General features: G+C 38.8%; 2 protein-coding genes across 6 annotated transcripts in view; both read right to left on the reverse strand.

The window, feature by feature from the left end:
• Positions 1 to 19153, reverse strand: part of LOC139757756 (retinol dehydrogenase 12-like) — a 146758-nt gene that overhangs the window by 79565 nt on the left and 48040 nt on the right. For 3 of the 5 annotated variants that reach the window (XM_071678529.1, XM_071678528.1, XM_071678527.1), the window contains exons 8-9: positions 15765 to 15951; positions 10964 to 11071 (exon numbers count right to left, since the gene is read on the reverse strand). In XM_071678529.1, coding sequence (XP_071534630.1) covers positions 10964 to 11071; positions 15765 to 15951 — 295 coding nt within the window. Of the gene's footprint in view, positions 1 to 10749; positions 11072 to 15764; positions 15952 to 19153 lie in introns of those variants that run through there. The other 2 variants (XM_071678526.1, XM_071678530.1) reach the window with 1 other exon arrangement.
• LOC139757758 (uncharacterized) lies at positions 4713 to 10381 on the reverse strand. Its single transcript, XM_071678531.1, has one exon. The coding sequence runs from the start codon at positions 10379 to 10381 to the stop codon at positions 9500 to 9502; it is 882 nt and encodes a 293-aa protein (XP_071534632.1). The 3' UTR covers positions 4713 to 9499.

Here is a 19153-nt window from a genome sequence, read left to right on the forward strand (position 1 = left end):
GCTGTCAGTGGATTGAATCAGGGCATGTGAAGCGTCTGGGGTAAACCATGGAAAGCTGTGTAGGTATGTATATTTGTGTGTGGTGATGTTTATGTATATACATGTGTATGGGGGTGGGTTGGGCCATTTCTTTCGTCTGTTTGCTTGCGCTACCTCGCAAACGCGGGAGACAGCGACAAAGCAAAAAAAAAAAAAAAAGAATATATATATATATATATATATATATATATATATATGAAAGCCAGCGGGTTTGGATGGTATTGCAGTGGAATTTATTAAAAAAGGGGGTGACTGTATTGTTGACTGGTTGGTAAGGTTATTTGATGTATGTATGACTCATGGTGAGTTGCCTGAGGATTGGCAGAATGCTTGCATAAAGACTTTGTACAAAGGCAAAGGGGATAAAAGTCAGTGCTCAAATTACAGAGGTATAAGTTTGTTGAGTATTCCTGGGAAATTATATGGAAGGGTATTGATTTGAGAGGGTGAAGGCATGTACAGAGCATCAGATTGGGGAAGAGCAGTGTGGTTTCAGAAGTGGTAGAGGATGTGTGGATCAGGTGTTTGCTTTGAAGAATGTATTTGAGAAATACTTAGAAAAGCAAATGTATTTGTATGTAGCATTTATGGATCTGGAGAAGGCATATGATATAGTTGATAGAGATGCTCTGTGGAAGGTATTAAGAATATATGGTGTGGGAGGCAAGTTGTTAGAAGCAGTAAAAAGTTTTTATCGAGGATGTAAGGCATGTGTACGTGTAGGAAGAGAGGAAAGTGATTGGTTCTCAGTGAATGTTGGTTTGTGGCAGAGGTGTGTGATGTCTCCATGGTTGTTTAATTTGTTTATGGATGGGGTTGTTAGGGAGGTGAATGCAAGAGTTTTGGAAAGAGGGGCATGTCTGTAGTCTGTTGTGAATGAGATAGCTTGGGAAGTGAATCAGTTGTTGTTCGCTGATGATACAGTGCTGGTGGCTGATTCAGGTGAGAAACTGCAGAAGCTGGTGACTGAGTTTGGTAAAGTGTGTGAAAGAAGGAAGCTGAGAGTAAATGTGAATAAGAGCAAAGTTATTAGGTATAGTAGTATTGAGGGAAACGTCAATAGGGAGGTAAGTTTGAATGGAGAAAAACTGGAGGAAGTGAAGTGTTTTAGATATCTTGGAGTGGATTTGGCAGCGGATGGAACCATGGAAGTGGAAGTGACTCATAGGGTGGGGAGGGGGCGTTAGTTCTTGGAGCGTTGAAAAATGTGTGGAAGTCGAGAACGTTACCTCGGAAAGCAAAAATGGGTATGTTTGAAGGAATAGTGGTTCCAACAATGTTATATGGTTGCGAGGCGTGAGCTATAGATAGAGTTGTGTGGAGGAGGGTGGATGTGCTGGAAATTAGATATTTGAGGACAATATGTGATGTGAGGTGGTTTGATCGAGTAAGTAATGAAAGGGTAAGAGAGATGTGTGGTAATAAAAAGAGTGTGGCTGAGAGAGCAGAAGAGGGTGTTTTGAAATGGTTTGGTCACATGGAGAGAATGAGCGAGGAAGGATTGACAAAGAGGATATATGTGTCGGGTGGAGAGAACGAGGAGAAGTGGGAGACCAAATTGGAGGTGGAAAGACGGAGTGAAAAAGATTTTGAGTGATCGGAGCCTGAACATGCAGGAGGGTGAAAGGCGTGCAAGGAATAGAGTGAATTGGAACGATGTGGTATACCAGGGTTGACGTGCTGTCAATGGATTGAACCAGGGCATGTGAAGCGTCTGGGGGTAAACCATGGAAAGTTTTGTGGGGCCTGGATGTGGAAAGGGAGCTGTGGTTTTGGTGCATTATACATGACAGTTAGAGACTGAGTGTGAACGAATGTGGCCTTTGTTGTCTTTTCCTAGCACTACCTCATGCACATGTGGGGGGAGGGGGCTGTCATTTCATGTGTGGCGGAGTGGTGACGGGAATGAATAAGGGCAGACTATGAATTATGTACGTGTATATATGTATATGTATGATTGTGTATATATATGTATATGTTGAGATGTATAGGTATGTGTATGTGTGTGTGGACATGTATGTATATACATGAGTATGTGGGTGGGTTGGGCCATTCTTTTGTGTTTCCTTGCGCTACCTCGCTAATGCGGGAGACAGCGATAAAGTATAATAAATAAATAATATATATATATATATATATATATATATATATATATATATATATATATATATATATATATATATATCCCATTTTTTTAGAAAGTTAAAATTACGAGGGGAGGATTTCTGGAAAGTTGTGTGGGGCCTGGATGTGGAAAGGGAGCTGTGGTTTCGGGCATTATTGCATGACAGCTAGAGACTGAGTGTGAACAAATGGGGCCTTTGTTGTCTTTTCCTTGTGCTACCTCGCACACATGAGGGGGGAGGGGGATGGTATTCCATGTGTGGCGAGGTGGCGATGGGAATGAATAAAGGCAGACAGTATGATTTGTGTGCATGGGTATATATGTATGTGTCTGTGTGTGTATATATATGTGTACATTGAGATGTATAGGTATGTATATTTGCGTGTGTGGACGTGTATGTATCTACATTGTGTATGGGGGTGGGTTGGGCCATTTCTTTCGTCTGTTTCCTTGCGCTACCTCGCAAACGCGGGAGACAGCGACAAAGCAAAATAAATAAATAAATATATATATATATATATATATATATATATATATATATATATATATATATATATCATACAAACCTCCACTAGCCAGGATCGAACCCAGGACCTCTGATCATAGCCTAGCAGTAGTGCTCCCACCTGCTATGCAGGGGTCCTGGGTTCGATCCAGGCTGTTGGTGGTTTGTACATTATATGGTTGTGCGCGTTCATATGCACTATACTCGTGTATATATATATATATATATATATATATATATATATATATATATATATATATATATATATATATATATATATATAACAATTCTTAGATGCAACTTTTAAGAGAAGTGTGTGCAAGAATGAATACTGGCATAAATCTGTAGTGTAATTATATTTCTTCATGAACTAGATCTTTTAAAGTGTAGTTCATATGTTTTAATAGGATGGATAGAGGTTGTACAGTATTTTGTAATGGAGAATTCAGTGTATTTTCAGGCATAAAAGTGTTGAGTATTTTATTCTCGTGGGATTTGGCAAATATAGTAGATGGCCCATTTGGGCATATGGAATGTGATATGTCTTGCCAAGACACAATGGCTAGCATGTTCGTCCTTTGCATAGTGCTATTGTTTATGCTTTTAGGCTTAGGTGCTAAGCATTACTTAGTTACAATGATAGCCTCAATACAGATTGTATTGTTTATGCATTACCTATTTTTTTCCTTTAACTTAAGAGTTAACTAGTCACTTTGAGCATAGTACATTAACACATCCCACATATATCAGTGCATACTGAATCCAGTTGATTATTTGAGAAAGTTATCTGAACATTCTTTGTATGTTTCAGGAGTTACAAATGAATCCAATTTCAAATATGGGAGAATATGAGGTTACTCTCACTTTCAACTTCAAGTATGGCTTAATACTCTGACATCGTGAAAATTGAGATTCAGTTGTTACTTGTAAATGTGTAAAAGTTGAAAGCCAATTGATCTTTCTTTAAATGCTCAAAGTGATTAAATATTTTACATATGGAAATACTAATAATTATATCTTAAGTTCTTTCTGATACCTAATGCAACTTTACTGTAATGGTAAATGTTTAGGCTGTACCACTGGGGGACATGGGGGTCCCGTTTCCCTTGCATCAAACGGTTGTGCCTTTTTTGTGAATGAATATTGTCTGTGTAAGTGTCTTTATACATTTTTCATAATTTTTTTTTCAATGATAGCAATACTAGAATCTGCTTGCTGTTCCTTTTAATTAGAAGATAATTTATGTAAGTATAAAAAGGATACACTTTATCTGATATTTTTGTGAATCCAGTAAAGCAACTGGATATGAAATTAACAATATTTGCTTGTGTTTTGATGGTTAAACTTCCCCTTTAGAAATAAAGTATATATATATCCATTTGGCCAAAGGAATACTTATGGATGTCTTAACATTACTGTATTGAAAGTGTTGCTCCTGCTTGAATTTCATAGTAATTACTTGAGGTTATGAAAATAGTCATTCAGCAATATGGATGGTTTTGTATGCAGCTGTCCTGAAGCTGCTGATTGAAACTGAAATTGATACCATTACCAATTTATTTTTATCAGGGTCATGAACATAGAACTTAGTTAACCTTAAACATCTAAACTTATTATTTAAATCCTAACCATTTTCTCCTGTTTCTTACTGGTGTTCATCATCATCTGCTGTGAGCATCAATCATATCATTATTAAATAAGATGGCTTATAAGTTATTATTGCTCACTGCTGGTCCAACACCAGGGCTACCTAGAATTGCCTGTAACTAGTCTTGTGGATGGCATAGGGTATGGAAATTTTTTTAAGTGGGATGATTTTAGCGTTTGGGAAATGTTTTGCATTCTTTATCAGATGTTTGCCAGAAAAAGGTGTATCCAATGTAGATAGAGTTCTTTGGAAAGAAATCGTGGCTTGACTTTAGAGATATCGGTATTAAGAAATTATTGTGATGTAAATTTTTGTGGAATATAGCAATTTTTTACTGAACTGCATTAAATAAAAATTTTGAAGTGCAAGAAGTATTTTGATATGCAAAGAGTTAATGACTTTGTGTATTATATATTTGTGGTTACAAATTTGGGATTGAATCTGGAGATTATCCATTGTATAACATGAAGTCCAGATAACATAAACATTGTTTAAATATCTTCAGTGATTTTTTTTGTAAAGTATTACTCAAAATATTATATAAAAATTTCTGAAATAAACTACAGTACTGTTCTTGAGCTTGGTAGTATACTTATGATGGAAATCTTTGCATTTGGTTATAATATATATGTACCTGTGAAAGGAATGGGAATACTTCACATAGCCAGGCACAATATGTGTGGTGACCAATTTGTAGTATTACCTGACATTAATATAAAAATGGCCCCTCTGTAATGTAATTCAGTGGAAAGTTTGACTCATTCAGGTTGAGTGCAAATGGAGCAAGGTTTTATTTCCTTTTAAAATCTGATTCCGAACTGGGAGTTTACAAGTCATGGAATACATTGATTCAATAATAGTGACATGGAACTCATAACCAAAACAGAATTTTTCTTGATGACTTTGTGCATTCATGCCACCTCAGGTAATCATAATAACTGCATTTCCCTCCAGAATTATGAGATCCTGTGATATTTAAAAAAGAAATTAAAAAGATTTGAAAATAACAAGTCAATAATTGAAAAAGTTTATACGTATTATCATTTTTTTTTCCTTTGCATTTTTTTTCCATTTCCTAAGTAAGTGGGGAAGTGACCAGAGCAGATGTCTGGTCCTTAGGGGATAAAATATCCTTATTTAACCCTTTCCTCTATCCCTTCTTTTGAAAAGTAATAAAGGAAGGAAGGATTTATTGGCTCCAGTTCCCACACCTTTTAGTTGCCTTCTATGATGTGTAAGATACATCATGTTGGCAGTGTTCTTTCTACTCTGTCACAAAGGATAATTGTCATTATTATTGTTATTATATAATTAATTCTAATGGTACACCTGGAGTTTTAAGGCTATACTCCAAGTAGGAGCAAGGAAATGATAGAAACCTCTGGTGCAAGGTCTAAGATAAGATGACTCCTACTTTTTCATTGACAGCTATACAGCCTCACCAAAATACATTTATTATGTACATTTAATACTGTACATCTAATCCACTGAACATAGCTTAGCATAGACTGCCTACCTTAAATGTTATCAGCACAATTACATTAGCCTACAGTTGGGCAAAATCATCTAACACAAAGCCTATTTTATAAGTGTTGAATATTGCACCATCGTAAAGTCGAAAGTTGTATGAATGTCAGGGAACATCTGTATACCGAAGAAGACCCACAAAGATCAGTTATTGTGTATTGGAATTGCATATGCTAACTGTAAAGTCTTCAATCTTGCTTTCATTCAGGCTTTGCTTAACTAGTAACATCTCTGGTTTCACTATTGCTGTTCTTGTATTATTGAGGAACAAGGCCACCATTCTGTCTGCTCATGGAAGTGAATTTCCTTTGAGTTGATCAATCTCTCCAATGTATATATATATATATTGTTTTTCATACATGATCCCTGTTTCACATTAGCGTTAATGAGGTAGCACCAGGAAACAAAGGCACATCCGCTCACACACACACTCATACTTCCTACGTATTCCTAAACGTCGTAGAAGGTGAATAAAGGGGGCAGGAGGGGGGGCTGGAAACCCTCCCCTCCTTGTATTTCGATTCAAAAAGAGAAAACAGAAGGAGTCAAGCAGGGAGTGCTCATCCTCCTCGAAGGCTCAGATTGGGGTGTCTAAATGTGTGTGGACATAACCAAGATGAGAAGAAAGGAGAGATAGGCAGTATGGTTGAGAAAAGAAACCTGGATGCTCTAGCCCTGAGTAAAAAGAAGCTCAAGGGTAAAGGGAAAGAGTGGTTGGGAAAAGTCTTGCAAGTAAAGTCAGGGGTTGGTGAGAGGACAAGAGCTAAGGAAGGAGTAGCACTACTCCTGAGGTAGATGTGGGAGTATGTGATATTGTAAGAAAGTAAATTCTAGATTGATTTGGGTAAAACTGAAAGTGGATGGAGAGAGATGGGGGATTATTGGTGCTTATGCATCTGGTCATGAGAAGAAAGATCATGAGAGGCAAGAGTTTTGGGAGCAGCTGAGTGAGTGTGTCAGCAGCTTTGATGAGAGGAGCAGGTTATAGTGATGGGTGATTGAAATGGGAAGGTGAGTAATGTGGCAGTCGAGGGTATAACTGGTGCACATGGGGTATTCAGTGTTGTAAATGGAAATGGTGAAGAGCTTGTGGATTTGCGCGTTGAAAAAGGACTGGTGAATACGAATACCTGGTTTAAAAATAGAGATATACATAAGTATACGTATGTGAATAGGAGAGATGGTTAGAGGGCATTATTGGACTGCGTGTTAATTGATAGTTGTGTAAAAGAGAGACTTTTGGATGTTAATGTGCTAGAGGAGCAGCTGGAGGGATGTGTGATCAGTATCTTGTGGAGGCAAAGGTGAAGATTTGTAGAGGTTTTCAAAAATGAAGACCTGTGTGAGGAAGTACCAGGAGAGACTGAGTGTAGAATGGCAAAAGGTGAAAGTAAATGACGTAAGGGGAGTGGGTGAGGAATGGGATGCATTTAGGGAAGCTGTGATGGCTTGCACAAAATATCAATATGGCATGAGAAAGGTGGGCAGATTAGAAAAGGTAGCGAGTGGTGGGATGAGGAGGTAAAGTTGTTAGTGAAAGAGAAGAGAGAGGCGTTTGGACAATACTTGCATAGAAGGAGTGCAAATGACTGGGAGATGTACAAAAGAAAGCAGTAAGAGGTCTAGAGAAAAGGTGCAGGGGTTGAAAAAGAGGGCAACTGAGAATTGCGATGAGTGAGTATCATTAAATTTAGGTAAAATAAAAAGATGCTTTGGAAGGAGGAAAATAACATGCGTAAGACAAGAGAACAAATGGGAAGATTGGTGAAGGGGGTAAATGGGGAAGTAATAATAGGTACTGATGAAGTGAGAGGGAGATGGAATGAGTATTTTGAAGTTTTCTTGAATGTGTATGATGATAGAGTGGCAGATATAGGGTGTTTTGGTCAGGGTGGTGTGCAAAGTAAGAAGGTCAAGGAAATTGGTCTGGTTTATGGGGAACAGGAAGTGAAAGCTTTGCGGAAGATGAAATCCAGCAAGGCGACGGGTTTGGATGGTATTGCAGTGGAATTTATTTAAAAAGAGGGTGACTTGTTGATTGGTTGGTAAGGATATTCAATGTATGTATGGATCATGGTGAAGTGCCTGAGGAATAGCAGAATGCATGCATAGTGCCACTGTACAAAGGCAAAGGAGAGTGTTCAAACTACAGAGGCATAAGTTTGCTGAGTATTCCTGGGAAATTTTATGGGAGGGTATTGATTGAGAAGGTGAAGGCATGTACAGAGCATCAGACTGGGGAAGAGCAGTGTGGTTCCAGAAGTGGTAAAGGATATATGGATCAGGTGTTTGCTTTGAAGAATGTGTGTGAGAAATACTTAGAAAATCAGATGGATTTGTATCCAGTATTTATGGATTTGGAGAAAGAACTCGAAAGGGTTGATAGAGACACTTTGAGGAAGGTCTTAAGAGTATATGGTGAGGGAAGTAAATTGCTACAAGCAGTGAAAAGTTTGTACCAAGGATGTATGGCATGTGTATGAATAGGAAGAGAGGAGAGTGATTGGTTCCCAGTGAATGTCATTCTGCAGCAGAGGTGTATAATGTCCTCATGGTTGTTTAAGTTGTTTATGGATGGGGTGGTTAGGTAGGCAAATGCAAGTTTTGGAGAGAGGGGTGAATATGCTGTCGGTTAGGAATGAGAGGGCATTGGAAGTGTGTCAGTTGTTTGCCGATGATACAGTTCTTCTAGTGGTTGGTTCGAGTGAGAAACTGCAAAAGTTAGTAACTGAGTTTGGAAAAGTGTCTGAAAGGAGAAAATTGAGAGTAAATGTGAATAAGAGCAATGTTATTAGGTTCAGTAGGGTTGAGGAACAAGTAATTTTGAATGGAGAAAAATTAGAGGAAGAGAAGTAGTTTAGATATCTGGGAGTGGACTTGGCAGCAAATGGAAACATGGAGGTGGAAGTGAGTCACAGGGTGAGGGAGGGGGACAAGGTTCTGGGAGCGATGAAGAATGTGTGGAAGGAGAAAACGCTGTCTTAGAGAACAAAAATGGGTGTCTGAAGAAATATTAGTTCCAACAATGTTATATGGCTGGGAGGCATGGACTATGGCCATATAGGGTTGTACGGAGGAGGGTGGGTGTGTTCGAAATGAAATGTTTGAGGAAAATGAGTGGTGTGAAGTGGTTTGATCAAATAAGTAATGAAAGGGTAAGAGAGGTGTGGAAATAAAAAGAGTGTGGCTGAGAGAGCAGAAGAGGGTGTTGATATGGTTTCGACATATGGAGAGAATGAGCAAGGAAAGATTGACAAAGAGGATATATGTGTCAGAAATGGAGGGAACAAGGAGAAGCAGGAGACCAAATCGGAGGTGAAAGGATGGAGGTGAAAAAGATTTTGAGCGATCAGGGCCTGAACATACAGGAGGGCGAGAGGCATGCAAGGAATAGAGTGAATTGGAACGATATTGTATACTAGGGTCAATGTGCTGTCAAAGGACTGAACCAGGGTATGTGAAACATCTGGGGTAAACCATGGAAAGGTCTATGGGGCCTAGATGTGGATAGGAGGCTGTGGTTTTGGTGCATTACACATGACAACTAGAGATTGAGTGAGAATGAATGTGGCTTGTTTGTCTGTTTTTCTGGCACTATTTTGCTAAAGCAAGGGGTAGTGGTGCTGTTTCCTGTGGGGCAGGGTTGTTTACCTCTTCAGGTAAACAACTTTCTCATGGCTTGAGCATATTTTTCTGACACTGCTTTTTGCTTCCTCTTTATTAGCTCTAACTGTTTCTTAATTAGTAAATTGTTTGGATCATGGGCAAAAGCAGCTTGAATATCACCCAAAGCAAATTCATAATTCTGTAATTCAGTGTTGGCTACTGCTCGTCGGAAGAGCGCCTTAACATTTTTCATGTCTATTCCAAGAGCGACAGTAGATGCAGCTATGGAAAGTTCATATCGATGCTGATTTAGATGGCACAGTGCAATATTATTGTAGCAGTGAATTTTCATGATCTGGAACTCGCCTAAGATATCTTTTGTTTCATCTGGTCCAATCATTAACAACCATTTTATTGCATCCCTAAACATAAAAAAGGCTGCTAATTTTTTTGCAAGACTACCTTCCTTGTAAAGACAAATACCTATGTTCTTGTACCTTGTAGCTACACCTAGTTTTTCCTTAGGAGTGAAATCAAATATTAATTTCCCATTTTCAATAATTTTCAAGCATACCACACAACTGAACACAACTAATTCAGTCAGATCATCGCTTATATATTTTCCAGGAATCTGTATATTCAGGACAGCCCTCTCTTCATCAACCATAATAGAGAAAGCAATTTCTAAAGCCCGGTCTAGAGCAGACACAGCCTCTCCAAATACATGTGGCTTTGTGCCCTCACTTGCCAAATACTGGGTCTCTAACAACCTCACATCACAAGAACAATATATATCCTGAACATCTACATATATTTTAGCTTGTTCTCTTGGTTGCATTTTCCCTGTATAAACATTTTCTCCCTCAACATCCACCTTTCTCCAGGATGTAATACTAATTTTTCTAAGTGTCATGATTAAAGGTAATTTCATGTATAAATACAGTATAATAATTGGACTTGTACAATATAAATGTCTTCATAGTGTACATATGTATTATCAGCTTTGGTTTGTATCACTGAGAAAAGTTTACATGTGAAATGTACAATATAAAAATCTTCAAAGTGTACATATGTATAATCAGCTTTGGTTTGTATCACTGAGAAAAGTTTACCATGAAAACACTGTAAGTACCTGAAGTTTTAAATACTTTGATGGTGAAGGTATTGTTTGTGAAGGCATAATCAACAGAGCCTTATAAGATATGGGTGGCTAAAACAGCAAATGAAAAATATATATACAATTCTCACTGATGCAGTAAGAAAATTACTGCTAAAAAAATGAAAAACAAAATGCAGAAGCTTGTTATATGAAATATATTCACACTCACTATTGGGATCTAAATTCCACTTTGTTAACATGAAAAAAATATTTTTCTACTTGAAAATATACTCTCAATTACAATTATCTTTTCAGACAATGAAAACCTGAACTTATACTTCTTCAGCAATATATCTAATTATTAATTACTTCTTTTAGAGTTTGTTTATGTCACCTTGAGCTGCGGATACTTACTATAGCAGAAGACCCTGTGGCAGACCAGCTAAAACTGCAGAGTCAGCTATAAACTGCTGGACTGCAACAGCACCATATATCTGTTGATCCTCACTATCCAGGTGGCTACTGGAGAAAAATAATTGTAAAATTAACAATCAAATGGATATGACATCAAAATTTACTATTTACTGACTACATAGCAAACACAAGCTGCATAATACAGTTCTCATACAGGAACAGGTACTTGTAACAGTAGCTGGGTATCTAGTATATAAATAGCATCACAATTCTATGACTTTAAAGAAAAAAAAATGTTGGATATGAAGAATAAACCATTTCTCTAATGCAGGCAGAGCCCTAACAGTATCTGAAAAACTACTGAGCACTACAAACCTAACCTAACCTAACTTAACCCCTAAAATGTGGTATGTCCATGAGCATTAATCCCTTCAACAATTATAAGTATCTGTTCACAGGACTCAACTTGTTCAAGCTTAAGATGTCATTGTGTGGAAGTCAGTTATGGCTAAGCAACTTTTCCCATTCATTCATTGATCATTGGTAATTGTGTCTCAAACCTGTTTATGTCCAAGTGTAAGATATGTTTTTTCAAAAGGAACGAGGGGAATTATGGGAAGGGTAAATATATGGCTGCTCACAGATGCCTGTCTGTGATAACAGTCCTTCATCCTTTAAAACAGACATTTTTCACCAAGGCCACAATCCTATAAGCCCTTTGAGCACACTCCTGTGAAGGCAGACTTAAAGAAAAAAAAAGGCAATCCTGAGCCCCATTATGGGCTATTACCTTATGAGAACAGCATACTCTAAAATACAAGAGGAAGGTCAATGAAAACTAAACAGAGTGAAACAGAACACAGGTATCTGTCAACTAATGAGATATTCCTCGCAAAAGCCAAGGAAGAACCACTATACCTACATTAGGCCAAGGTTGAAAGCCGAGTTGTGCAATGGAGGAGAAACCTCCTGATCTTATTGGAAATGTACCTTACTCATGAAAGCTTCAAGGTGCTTTGAAGAAAAGCAAATGTTCTAGGTAATTTTCTGTGGCCAAGAAAGTCTTGACTGGATATAGAGGATAATGTGTCTCAAAAAAGAACCTATCCATGACTGTATCATAGGTCTCTTTGTAAATCTAACAGTGTGACTTTCAACAAGAACTTCATGTATGGATTACAGTAATCTTATACAGAAAATATGGGATTTTTCAATTTGAAAAACCTTTTCTCTCCAACCTGGCATCAAGCGAGCAAACAAAACAAGCCTTGGGATTACTGGGATTCGGATCATTCTAAACACCTAAAAGTCAGCGTGGAAACTATCTTTCAAACTCCTTTTTTCATTGACACAAATTTGCTTAAACCAAACAGCCTTCAGTCAACGGGTGATCATCAACGGGCCTACTTCACTGACCTTGTCCACTCCTGACTAGAGCTCCCTTACCCGCAGGTCATATAGCCAGCCCATGGCAGTCCCTAAAGCCACAGAGAAAAGATTTTTTGAAAAAAAGGAGAGGATAGTGGGATAGAATAAGAAAAACATGAAAAATTGCTTGTAGGATATTGTTTAATAGAGAAATGGCATTTCTAATTCAAAACCTATATTACTCTCCTGCAGTGTCCTGCCAGCAAACTATAGCATACCCATGTGAAGGAAGAGGGTTTCAGAGAGGGCTTTTTGAGAAAGATATAATCTATGAAATCTATCACCTTCACTGGTAAACTGAAGAAGTGGAAACAGATTCTGAGGATGGCCAAAGTAGAGGCCACCTACTTACAACTTGTGCCCCAGAGTAAAGCCCTTATTTTCCCACCTTAGGAATGTTAAAGCCCTGGCAGTAATCATCTTACAACCTATGTACTAGGTTCGTTGGTCTTGTTTTATGTTTACTTAAAATCAAGCCACCAGGCTAGTCTTAATATCTTATCCCTACATGCACTACACACCCGTTCTACTTTATTTTCTGTCTTTACAGTTCAGTTGTTTCCCCTCCCTTTTGTAACTGTGAATCACAAAATACAAAGTGATTTATATCACAGGGAACAAAATAAGCAGGAACGGGGATAAGAAAATTTTACTTATCTTCACACACTCTCACCCCCCCCTCTCTCTCTCTTTTCTTTCACATTTTCTTTTATTCTATTATCACTGGATTTGGAAAGCATACAATGACTGGAATTTTCTTTCTTCTCAATTTCTTTAGTCATTCCTTTAATATTTCAATTAAGGCAGGCATAAATGAAATTATGTCTATAAGATGTGTGCATTAAAAAACAAAAAAAAGTCTCTTTGGAGTTCCACTTACTTTTCTTCCTGAAAATCCATGCAACTGCTCCTAATTTTTCTGAATACTCAAGAACAGAACTACTGTAAATGCATGCATGGAAGAGGTAGTATTTTTAAAGAGGGTAATCTAGATATTTTAGAGTAATCAGTCAACTCCTGAGAAATGGATATTCTCGCCCCTTTTACTAGACTGCAAGGATGAGATTGGGGGCATCAGTCTGCTTAAAAAACTCCCACAGCTGTCTGGCTGTATGTAACTTCCTTTTTTTTTTTCTTTTCTTTGTGTTAGCTGAGATAGAATGGGCAACTGAGGCCTTAATCAAGGCCATCTCATTAGCACTATATATATAAATACCCTGGCCTGAACCAGGAACCCATTCTAACAATCAACCTGTAGGGGTGGATGAACAGCTGGGTTGACTGTGGAGTGATTGCCTCAACCAGGAACTGAACCTATGCACCTGACCCTGGGTGGCCTGTGAATGTGTCACAGTCAGGAATGATAACTGCTACACCATGGAAGTCCATCATAACTCAATTCTCAATTTCACTGAGTTTAATTAGATACATGCAGATAGTGAGCTCATAAACATCCCCAACCCCTGTCCAATGTGTTGGGAGCTAAAGATGAACTTCTACATTTATGAAAGTATTTCATATTTTTTTTATTTCACACACTAAACTGATTCAACATGTGAAATCAACATCTCTATATACAAAATGCTTCCACTGCATCTGATCTTATATAGTTTCTCTACCATTTTCATCTGAATTATTCCTACCCCAAATCAATTATCTCTACATCTATTAATTTCTTCCACAGTCTACCTCTCCTTCTTGAACCTTCAACTGTCTTGCTTTATACCCTCATGACCAACCTATCATCTATTAAACAATCAATATGACCACAATATTTGAATACACTTCCATCAATGCATCTTTCTAATGACTTTTTCATACTGCATCATTCTTAATTCTATCCAACCATCTATGATCATCAATCTTGCATTCATACATCTATGCTCTCTCATATGTGAGAGAGATAGCATCCTAAAAAGATGAAAGAGCCTAGGAGGAAAAATCATGGCTTGGCTTGTTCCTCTGTTCTTTCTTTTGGAAAATAATAAATGAAGGGAGGGTTTCCTGTCCCCTACTCTCACTCCTGGTAACTTTCAAAGGTAAATGGGCATCATTCTTTTTGCCATCCCTAGTAAACCATCATTAGTAATGTTCTAATTCCCATGGGGTGTTTCATTGCAAGTAACCTCTCAATTCTGAAAAAAAACGCATTCATCTTTTTGTTGAGTTACTATCAAAAAGGGAGTGAATTCCTACTTGTTCAATAGTTTAGATAGCTAAGCGAATGATGGGTGGGAGTTTCATGAAAGATGAGTGGTTTGAAAAAAATGTATGACAGTAATTATGCAAGCTCAACTTCACTTACTGATGACTAAGCAAATAATTGTGGTGACTTACTTCACTTAACAAAAGCTAAACAAGCACAAAATGACTGTGTCAAATATTTCATTTCCTAAGAGCCACACTAAAGCACAATACTGCAAAGACTGCTTCATTTATTGATGGACACAACAAATTGCAGACTTTGCTTGCTATGTGTTATGAAAATTATTCATGGATCTTTGATGTCTGAGGGGTGGGAAGATGGTTGACAGCCAGATTTTTGAAGAAGCTTCTCCATATACTAAACTGTGAATATGTATAAAGGTGACAACAAAAAATTAAGAAGAAAAGAGAAAACGATTTACATAAATCATCCTTCATAAGATAATACTAACAACTAATGTAAGACACTTGAGAAACAATCGAATATCTTACCTATCTATATGTTCGATAAATGTTCCCTTTGGGAACTCCCTTGAAGAGGTGGCCATGGGAAAAAGTCCCCTTAACTGGTGAACTCCACTGCCACTTCTTAACCCTTGGCATCCCATCCTTAGCAGGCCACTGGCAGAGGCAACTCTAGTGTAGTGTTTTCAGAGGCTTCCTACCTAATGTTCCCACCAACTACTATTACCTAGTGTGTCAACCTTATATTCCAACCTACTACTGCCTAATGCTTCCAGCTAATGTTCCTACCTATTACTTCTAACTAGTGTTCCTACCTAATTCTCCTGTCTAATGTTCCTACCTACTACTTCTATCTACTGCTCCTACCATTTTGCCAAGAGGCAAGGCTAGCACATAGCACTCACTGCAAAAAAATCTAGAGTTAGGAAGAATGAGTTGTGCAAGTTAAGTGTTCATCAAGTGTTATGTGTGACAAGGAGATTGTTTGTTTGTGGATGACTTGCCAGCAGTTCATGTATGGGTGAGGCAAAAAGAAAAGACAGCTACTGGGGTCAGTGGAGCGCACTTGACAACCACTGAAGTGCTGGCCCAATAAGCAGCTGCCTGTGACCCTCCTGATACCTAGGAGAGTAGTACCAGTAATAAACCTCCCTGGTCAGTGGCTGCCTACCAACTACTGACTACAGATTGAATGTTTACTTACTTAATATACTTTCCACTCATAAGATGTGGGGCATTAAGTGCATGTACTGTTGACTGTGCACCTTCTTCCACACCTCTCATGAAGACGTAGCACCTCATCCATATAAGTGTATCACTCCAGGACTTCCAAGAATGTCTGTAAATTGGAGTCCAAACATTTCCAGGATCAACTAATGCCACCAGCACTCCTGAAATCAATGATATGGTAACCCTTTATTTCTTACCAAAACTGGAACAATCTTCAGAAGTATCTTCAACAAAGAACATATTTCTGTACTGTGATAAAATGTGAGCTACTGAATTCATGACTAAGTGGTCCAAGAAAGCCACACTAAACACAAACATGCCAACCCATTCTATAAAATTCTATGAAAGTATTGATTAACCATCAACTGACAAATCCTGGCTGTATCAGTAGGCAGGAATCTGGTGAGCATGCAATTCCACTGCTATGATTACTTAATATATGCATATACAGTAACCTCTTGATTTAACAGACTTATCGGGGGAAGGGGTGTCCGTTTTTCTGTGCCACATTTAAGTTCACACGCTTTCTTTTAATCCCACTAGCAATGTACTGTGTGGTATGATAGTTAGGTGGTGGGCACCAGGCAGTGTGGGAATGCTCGCTAAGCAGTTGGAGGCAGGAGTCAGACTGAGAAAGAGGTGATGCCACCACTCTCCTGCAAGGGGATACTTTTTTATAATGAAAAGAGGATGGACTACTTACTTTCATTGCACCTTTTACATGGAGCAATGTGTAAAATTTGAATCTATGCAGGAAAATCCCAGGTGACTGCAAAGCTGCTCACCTTCTTCAAGAGATAAGGTGCACCCAAGGAAACTGTCTTGGATGGGGAAACCAATCTAAACAGAGAGGAGATGGAAGCTTTCTACATAAAATGGGGAATCAAGGCCTGCATCTCCTCAGCCCACGTTTCCTAGTCCAATGGACATACCGAAGCAGCAGTAAAGGGAGCCAAATGGGTGTTAAGGGGTAACATGGGTGTTGGAAGTAGCCTGCACAACAGCAAAGCTAGCCAGGCTATGTTCCAATTCCCCCTAAGAGAGAAGGTTATGTCACCCACACAGCTGGCAGAAGGAAGAAAGTTGCGAGCTGGTGTTCCGGCACCTGGCAACATTATCTAATACACCAGCGATGGAGAACTGCTCTGCAAAACAGGGAGTGGGCCATAGTAGAGAACCAGGCTTGCATGCAGGGTGGCCCAGTAGGTGATGCTGCCATGCTGCCCTAGCTGTTTCTGGGCACCCCCGTCCGAGCACGGGATGTCACTTCGAAGGTGTGATACAGGTTGGACAGAGTGGCAGCGGAGATGAAACTGTACAGACAATACTCAGTGAAGCTGGATGGCAGCAGCTGCCTGTCTTTGTGAAACTGATGTCACCTACACCCCAAGGTTTGATCCCTATGACACCTGTGGGTCAAGGGGAATACCCACCAGCAGCGGTTTCGCCCCAAGTTGTGGCGACACCCAGCCTCAGGAGTTGGCACCCTCACCATGAGAGACACCACCCTGCACACTTGCAAGACTTCGTGGTGGCTCCTATGAAGGGTGAACACACTAATTTGTTATGTCATTTTTGTTCTGCTCACATATATAGTAGGTGTATTGTTGCTGAACAGTGATTTGCGAGAACATTTGACTTCCTGCTTCTTGAATTCTAACTTCACTCTTTTATAATGTTTTCAATTTTGTTTTTCAGTGTAGAAACAAAATATCATATTCAGTTACCAAAATCCCCTGAGGGTGTGTAGGGTTTAGTGTGCGGTATGACAGTTAGGTGGTGGGCACCCGGCAGCGTGGGAAAGCTCACCAGGCAGTTGGAGGTGCCGAGGCGGGAGTCAGACTGAGATAGAAGTGGTGCTACCCCTCTCCAGTGAAAGGATACATCTTTACAATAAATAGCAGACAGACTACCTGCTTTCAATGCTCCTCTTACAATCACTTTATGCCATTTTAAATTGTAAGGATTGCAAAATTATTTAGTAAATAAAGGCATAATTCTGAAATAACAGAAACATTCTGTATACATCCTGACCACATGATAGCTTGAAGCAGACTGACACCAAAACAAAGTGAGTCTACTCCATGCTACAAACAAGTATGATATAAAATGTGCATGGTGTGGCATTTGAGATTTTTTTATTTCTAAAATTATGATTAATGTACTGTAATATTATTTGTCTGTTAAATCCAAAATTCATTACATCAGGATCCGTTAAATCGAGGTTTTACTATATATATATTTATTCATCATACTTGATAGCAGTTTCCCACATCAGCCAGGCGGTGCCAGGAAACAGAAGAAGAAAGACCCATCCATCCATATACACATACATACATATACACACACATATATGCACAATACATACATATGCATATCAACAAATACATATATAAATTTTTTTATCATTATTATTATCATTATTATACTTAATTGCCGTAGCGCAAGGAAGCAGACGAAAGAATGGCCCAACCCACCCACTTACACATGTACACCTTTCCTGTGTCAGCCAGGCGGTGCCAGGAAACAGATGAAGAAAGACCCATCCATCCATATACACATACATACATATCTTTCTTTCTTTCTTTCATACTATTCGCCATTTCCCGCATTAGCGAGGTAGCGTTAAGAGCAGAGGACTGGGCCTTTGAGGGAATATCCTCATCTGGCCCCCTTCTCTGTTCCTTCTTTGGGAAAAAAAAAAAAAACAAGAGGGGAGGATTTCCAGCCCCCCGCTCCCTTCCCTTTTAGTCGCCTTCTACGACACGCAGGGAATACATGGGAAGTATTCTTTCTCCCCTATCCCCATATATACATATACACACACATATATGCACAATACATACATATACATATCAACACGCATATATAAATTTTTTTTATCATTATTATTATTGTTATACTTAATCGCCAGAGCACAAGGAAACAGACGAAGTAATGGCCCAACCCACCCATGTACATATGTATATACATAATCACCCACACACGCACATATGCATACCTATACATTTCAATGTAAACATACATATACATACACAGAAATATACATATATGCACATGTACATATTCATACTTGCTGCCTTTATCCATTCCTGTTGCCATCCCGCCACACATGAAATAGCATCCCCCCCATGAGGTAACATTAGGAAAAGAAAAAAAAAGGTCAAATTCATTCACACACATAGATATTTATAATTGCTCACATTCATCCATTCCTGGCACCACAATGCCCCACATGAAACAGCATCACCACCCCCTTCATCAATGGGGTGGAGAAAGGAGACAGACGAAAAAAGGCCACATCCACTCACACTTAGTCTCTAGCTGTCTAGCTCTAGCTCCCTATCCACATCCAGGCCCCAC

This window comes from Panulirus ornatus, chromosome 28, assembly GCF_036320965.1.
Source record: "Panulirus ornatus isolate Po-2019 chromosome 28, ASM3632096v1, whole genome shotgun sequence".
Lineage (NCBI taxonomy): Eukaryota > Metazoa > Arthropoda > Malacostraca > Decapoda > Palinuridae > Panulirus > Panulirus ornatus.